This window comes from Sinocyclocheilus anshuiensis, unplaced genomic scaffold, assembly GCF_001515605.1.
Source record: "Sinocyclocheilus anshuiensis isolate Anshui unplaced genomic scaffold, SAMN03320099.WGS_v1.1 scaffold436, whole genome shotgun sequence".
Classification (NCBI taxonomy): Eukaryota; Metazoa; Chordata; class Actinopteri; order Cypriniformes; family Cyprinidae; genus Sinocyclocheilus; species Sinocyclocheilus anshuiensis.
In genome coordinates, this window is record NW_015560618.1 from 226,236 (window position 1) to 233,767 (window position 7,532).

Sequence of the window (7,532 nt, forward strand, 5' to 3'; positions counted from 1 at the left end):
ACATAAAACCTGACGTAGCACTCACCTATTTCTCTAATTTATTAATTAAAAAAAAACGTTCCTATGTGTACTGTGCTAGACTAACTAAGACTTCCCAGGTCCCAGGCAGCTTGTTGGTCTGATTGCTTCTATTATTCTCATTTGGATAAAAGCTTCTACTAAATGATTAAATGTAAATGTAAACAACAACATTTTTTTTGAGTATTATATACATTTTGAGTATGTATATAATAATTAATGACAAATATTGAGATACATAGTAAAGATTAGGCGTGATATAATACAATCAGACAGATAATATACAGCCAGATTCCACACAAGAATTTTGTGTCTGGGCTCTGCTCACTTTAAATCCTGGTGTGACGTCATTTTACGCCACGGGAACTGCTTGGATCGCAAACAGTCCCACCTCCACTGGCTCGAGCTCTGATCGACAATAATGGCGACGCGTTCGTATTGAGTTGCACCTCAATGAAACATTGCTCAAGACCGTATTTTCACCAATTCTTTGATATTACCTGGGCTTAAAGGTCGGCTTTAAGGATATCTTTCAGAAATTATCTCCGAATCTTTTTGGCAAGGAAATATTAAGTTCTGCTGGTGGAATTCTTGGGAAAGCACTAACAAAGGTCTCCTCATCCGTGGCGAAGTGGCTGCTGTTTACAGACCCGTGCGTGCATTTGTTTCGGGCATGAAGAACTGCGATTACTTCATCTACAGCCATTCATTCAGATATTACACTGCCATTTATTAAAAACCGGGACGCCTTGCTGAAACTGGCTTAGTTGCACGGGAAGCTTGAGCTGCTTTTTGCAGAAGCTTTTCACGAACAAGCAGCTCGCGCAGACATTCTGAATCGCGTCACGCAAAGTTGGACCATCTGTTGAACGCACAGCAAAGTTCACAAACCATTTTTACATCTCGCGATAAAAACGACGGTTGTTTTTTTCTAAATCATAAGTCTTTGTTGCAATTTTGCTAACGTCAAGTAACAGCTTACAACTTTAGTAAGGCTAGCTATAGCCTTTGCTAAAAACCAGCCGTTAGAGACTGAAATGTAACCGTTTTCCAAATTTACCACAAAATTGTGTCCAGAATAAATGATCATTACAACCTAAATTTGCTAACTCTTCTCCGTAAGAGATATTTCACGAAAACGACGTAACGTTACATTTATGTGTTGCTAACTTGCACATTTCTTAATACTTCAGTTAAATTCTGCCGTCAGGATATCAATAGATAATTAATTGTGTGACTTAAGAAAACTAGGTCATCCCTTTACTTGTCCATACAGCTAAATTGCCCTCCTTCACTTGCCGTTGACCCAGATGTAAGACGAGACGAATCAGTTAACGTAATTTAAAACCTCACGTTTTCTGAGCTGGCTTGACGGCTAGCTAAAAGTCACTTTTATTGCAACATTTGCTCGTAAATGACCACCGGTAGGAATAACCGAGTCATGATGGAAGGAGTGGGTGCTCGAGTTATCCGCGGGCCTGACTGGAAGTGGGGTAAACAGGACGGAGGAGAAGGGCACCTCGGCACCGTCAGGAGTTTTGAGAGCCCAGAGGAAGTGGTGGTAGTGTGGGATAACGGCACCGCCGCCAATTACCGCTGCTCCGGGGCTTATGATGTGAGGATTTTAGACAGTGCGCCCACAGGTGAGACTCTTTAACCTAGTGTAGTATCAGTGCATCTGTCGCCTGATCTAAACAAGACCGAGCTTGTTTAGGTCGAACTAGGGCTGCACGATAAATCGCATGCGATATTTAATGCGCATCTTGTCAGAAATCCGGTTCTGTAATCAGCGGTAAATCTCCATCACCTGCGGGCTTTCACATTGAGCAGCATTAACTACACAGAGCCGTTGTTCACTGACGAGTTGTGCAAAAAATCGCGCGAATATGAACGTGGTTATATATATATATATAGAGAGAGAGAGAGAGAGAGAAAGAGCAAACTTTAGTTGACTCAATGCAGGTGGACGTCAACTCCTGTGTCATATGCGTGTAATTACCATTTTACAGGAATCAAGCATGATGGCACCATGTGTGACACCTGTCGGCAGCAGCCCATCATTGGGATCCGATGGAAATGTGCAGAGTGCACCAACTATGACCTCTGCACCACCTGTTACCATGGTGATAAGCACCACCTGCGCCACAGGTTCTACCGCATCACCACTCCTGGTAGTGAGAGGTGAGTTTTCTCCCTGTGGTCTTGACTCCTTGGCATTATTCCCTCTGTGGGTAAGGTAGTTCTCTGACCAGTTTCAGACCCATCATGCAACATATCCTTCAGTTATAGGCTGTTGTTGCCTGGCGACAGGTAGACCACTCCTCTGCTTCCTGGAGCTCAGTGGGAATACCAGCCTTTAATAGTACAGAGCAGTTTGCGTCATTGGTCACCATGTCCATCAATGTGGCCGATTTATATCTATGTCTAAATACAAGCTACTTTAGATTTGAATTGTATAGTGCATGACTTTAAAGCTGGCCCATTGGTCTTGTTTTATTTGGTTTTTAAATGTAGGGTTATTGTACTTTGTCACGTCTACCTGTGCCTAGTTTGTACAAAAATGTTCATTTCCAAATTTAAATTTAAATTTGGATATCCTGTGTTTAGCAATCCATGACCTTCTTTCTTTTGTGCTGTTATTTGCAATTTTTTTGGAAAATAAAGGTAATTTAATATTACAATTAAAACATTGAACAAATATTGTATGATTATTCCTTAAAAATAAGGTTTTAATAATTTTAGTAGTAGTAGCAGCCCATTACTTGCATTCTACTGAACAATAGTAATATATTTCTGCCGCAATGCCTTCAAGTTAAACCAAACTTTTATTTTGACGGGTTGCCGTGAATACCTTTACATTTCTGTGTGTATATGATATGAGGATAGTTTTACTCAATTGAAACGGTCAAATGCTCATGAAGTGACTCTCAGAGCAGATCTGGAGATGTTTTTCATGTATTTATGTCCTCATTTAGTGAGACGGCAGACGCTAAAATCACCGCAAATAGTCGTTTTGCGGCTTAATATTTACAAATACTAGTGGGAGTGTGCTCACTTGTGTGTGTGCATAATATAAAATGGCCTGTTTCTTTCACCAAAGTATATGCGAAGATGCATCAAGGTTCATTGAATTGTCGATAGGTTGAAAGTCTGTCGTGATCATAAAACAGGAAATTTGTGCTCTCCTATTTCTGCTTAGTATGAACTGTGGTTAATGTGGGTCTGATCAGAATATATTAGACATGTTTATGTTTACTAGTTGCCAGACAGATTTTATAAGGTATACATGAATTGGTAATACAGCTGATCTTGTTTACCTAGTAAACGTTCTTGCATGGAATATGAAAATAGAGCTGCTGTTTTGTTTTTAGAGTTGCGTTCTGTTACTTTTTACTGGCTTGAGTAACGTCTCCTTCACTGTCTCCATATGGTAAGGCAATTAAGAAGTCTAGCAGTTGTTTAGACGTCTCTCGTGGCAGCCACCCATAACTGCCCTCAACATGAGCTCAAAGAAACAATAGGTCAGCTCAACAGCTGGTCTCCTTTCAACTAAGTGTGACTCTTTTTCCCTAGTGAGAATGGTTAGTGAAGTACAACACACAAAGACAGTGATGAAGCCAGGCCTTTTTCCCTTGGCAGCTGCTGTCTCCTGCTGTGGTTTCCAGCTGCTTTAGGGTACACGTGATAATTTTATGCACAATTCTTTTATTTTTATTTTTTTTGCAAGTCTCTTTAGTATTTTACAGATTTTTTTAACGGAAGTTTGCTGTCTCAAACACAGCCTGCATAACCTAAATATGTTTTGGGAATGTCATGTTTTGTATTGAGATAAGCAGTTAGTTAGGGGCGCACAGAGAAGAAAAATGAACACATGTCAGCAAAGCTGGAGGATCAGAAACTAACTGCTGTGGTTCAGCATGGGGCAGCTTCCAGATGGGAGACTAGCTTCTCCTCTAGAAACAAAAACTAAGCGATTTAAAAAAAAAAAAAAAAAAAAAAAAAAAAAAGATCCAGGATTATCCTTTTTATTCTGCAGGTTTTGCGTAACCTTTGAGTTTCAAAGAAAACTAAACAATATAAATTGACAAGCCTACAGTGGGATCTTGTTTGTTAGCTACAGCATTTCAGGAAGTTACTTCTCCACCTCTAATATTTAGCAATCATTTTTAATATGACTTTTTCTTTTTGAAAAGCTTATACTTTTATAATCCAAAGCATATGATCTGAAACTGCTTTGGGATTTGTAACATACTTTTATGTGTTTGCACAGAGTTCTTTTGGAATCTCGACGCAAGTCAAAAAAGATCACAGCCCGGGGCATCTTTGCAGGAGGACGGGTGGTGCGAGGAGTGGATTGGCAGTGGGAGGATCAGGATGGTGGGAATGGAAGAAGAGGGAAGGTAATGCCTCAACATGTTTGGTTATGCTCGCTTTTCTTTACTCATCATTTATTAGATGAAAAACACTCCCCCTATCACGTAGATACAGCTATGTTATGCTCTTTCATGTTCACTGAAGCAAAATTAGATGGCACCAAGGCATTATTATTTTACATGTATTCATTTAACTTGCATCATGCAACATAAGTGATCCATCCTACATTAGCAGTAACTTAAAAAGTGTTGTGAAACAAAGTTGCAGAATTGCGCAGAAAATTAACAGTGAAAGTTTCCTTGTAACCACATTATATACAAACTTTTTAAAGCTACATTATTGTAAACCGGCATTATTAAAAACATAATAAATGTAGCATCATAATTTAAAATAGGGCCTACACCACAAGTGCAGAGACTGCTGGTTTGATTCCAGTTTTTACACTTTTGATGCAAAGCCCCAATTATGCAACATTCAGTTAAAATGAGTTGCCAGTTATTGACACACTTGTGCAGTTTAAAAACAATTTAATAAGTTTTTACCCTACCTATAGTCCCTGCTTTTTTAGTCTATTCAGTGATATCTGAATAGACTAGATTAGGGCTGTGCGATATTGAAGAAAAATGCGATATGCGATACCTTGTTAAAAAATGCGGTATTCGATATGCGATGCGATATTGCTTAAAGTGTGTAAAATCTATTTAAATGATATTTTAAAATATTTAAAAATGAAAATCATATAACCAATTTGTTTCACATTCTTTCTTGGAAAATAAAGAATCACTATAACTTCTGAAAGTGACCAGCAGTGTTTTAGCATTACTTAAAAAGTAATGTCTCACATCAGAAAATGTAATTTAACATCAATGTGAACATACAAACAAAAAAATGTATGACACTAATTTTATATCATTGTAACTTTGCTTTCCACACACTTTAAGTACTTCTTCATATACCACAGCAAAAACTATAGTCTGAGAAAGTTCAAACATGATTAAAGGCAAGTGAACAGTCAGTAAAAAAAAATGTGCGCGCGCTTTGCATGTGTGCGGCAGAACTGAAGATACGCTGTGCGAGATGCGCCTTGTGCGCGCGCTTCAGGTGTGAGTCAGACAGCAAGACGAGACGGCAAAGAGTTGTTTTCTGCAACTTATTGCACTTAATAACTCTTTTTAACATCAAGCAATTCTCCGCTATATGCGTCTAACTAAAACTTTGAACTTTGACGTTTTGATTTAAGTAGCCTATTATTAAAATGAGAATGATATCTCACGCCATTGCGATACGCATATTGCGATATTTACATTTGCGATATTTCGATATATCGTGCAGCCCTAGACTAGATGTCTATTCACATGTATTGTATTCTAGTGTTGTATGAGGCTAATCACTGTTCATATTTAGCCTTTAGCCAAATAGATTTATTTAGGTCTCTATTGCTGTAGAAAAATAAATCACTGCTTCTCTTTCGCTTATTGACTTACCTGCAAAACCAAATAGGGAACAGCATTTTTTAAATATATTTAAATGTTGTCCTACTAAGAAACTAATTTTTGTATACTTTAAGGCAGTTTGCTGCTAATCAACACGAATTACATCAAAAGGTAGGATATTTTATAAGAGAGCCTACAGTACAGCTTACTGAAATGTCTCATGTAAAACGCTCAGTCAGTGTTTCAAACTGCGGAAAACGTGTAAACCTTTCCCATAAGTTCAACACCTGTATTTTTAATGCCATGATTTGAGCGAAGAGTGATGCCAGATGGTACTGTACAAGTCAACTATTAATTTGGTCTTTGAATTAGGGATGTTCATTTCGGTTATTTAACCGACAGCTGATGCTCGTTAACCGATTGTTAACCGTTAAGGGCTCGAGGGCTCGAAATTAACTTTTTACTTGGTAGCACTGGTGCTCCCAACTTCAAAAAGTTAGGAGGTTTAAGCTTTGTCAGTTTAAACATTTAAGAGCCAGAGGACACGAACTCGCGCGTGCAGTGAGAAGATTTGAGTGTGCACTCATCCGAAGCCTCAGAACGCGCACAAATATTAAGCTCTCTCTCTGAAGTATTGTGTTTAAATGGACAAATTCACACAAAAATGATGCTTTTAACTTTTGTAACTTTAAAGAGCAGGTCATATGGTATTTTAAAGTGTCCTAATATTGTGTTGGAGCCCTATACAATAGGTTTAAATGCATCTAAGGCCAGAAAACATTGTAATTTTCTCAGAATATACATTTAAAATTAGAGTCATTTGCCAATGATTTCGAAACGATTCATTCCAACAAGCAAGTTCGGAGCAAACAAAGCACCTTTACATAAAACAATAATATAGTGCTTCAATCCGTTCTTAAAATAATGGCATAAAATACAAAAACACTTACGCAAGCGAATCGTGCCCACAGCTAAAGTTTAGCTGCTAAACTGTGAACACTTAAAACGATAATGGTGGATACGTTAGCCGAGTGCTAACGTGACGAATGGATGAAACGATAACGTTACAGTTTGTAAACCAAAATATGTCTACAGTAATGTTTGAAGAACGACAGACAAAAGACGCTCTGTGTCTTAACTTTTAATCAGAACACAGAACAGCTGTATCACACTAACTTTTGAGTTAGTAAAAAATCACTGAATTACTAACTCGCTCGTCTCTCCCACATTAACCCTATAACTGCCGGTGCAGCAAAATAAACAGCAATTTCACAATGATTATAAAGTCTGTGCGTTACACTACATTCTTTATTATTAAACGAAGTAATTATTAGAACAACGTCAGTCTACATTAATCGACACATTCCTAGGAAATAGTGGGTTCACAGCGAATTATCAGAAGACAGTAATATCGTGCTTTACCTGGAAACTGGAAACCTAACTAGGTATACATCACATATTAGCAAAACAACTTGATATTTTGAGCACTCAATTGAAAATTGAAAATGAACGTATCAATCGTACTTACAGGTTGTGGTTCGGAGAGCTTGTTAGTACAAATAAAGAAGATTAGAAGCCGACGAAGATAAAAGCCAAGATTAGAGAAGCAGTCCTTGGTAAAATGACATGCACACAACAAAAGGTTCGAATTGTATATCTGTGGTATCCTTCAACACAGCTTCTTCTCGACATGATGAAAACACACTA

At 38.1% G+C, this 7,532-nt stretch overlaps 1 protein-coding gene across 4 annotated transcripts in view; it reads left to right on the forward strand.

Moving 5' to 3' along the window:
* The first annotated feature begins 427 nt into the window (after window positions 1-427).
* mib1 (MIB E3 ubiquitin protein ligase 1) overlaps window positions 428-7,532 on the forward strand; it is a 73,257-nt gene continuing 66,152 nt past the window's right edge. For all 4 annotated transcript variants that reach the window (XM_016478110.1, XM_016478111.1, XM_016478113.1 and 1 more), the window contains exons 1-3: window positions 428-1,661; window positions 2,028-2,199; window positions 4,289-4,418. In XM_016478110.1, coding sequence (XP_016333596.1) covers window positions 1,433-1,661; window positions 2,028-2,199; window positions 4,289-4,418 — 531 coding nt within the window. In that variant the 5' untranslated portion in view covers window positions 428-1,432. The remainder of the gene's footprint in view (window positions 1,662-2,027; window positions 2,200-4,288; window positions 4,419-7,532) is intronic.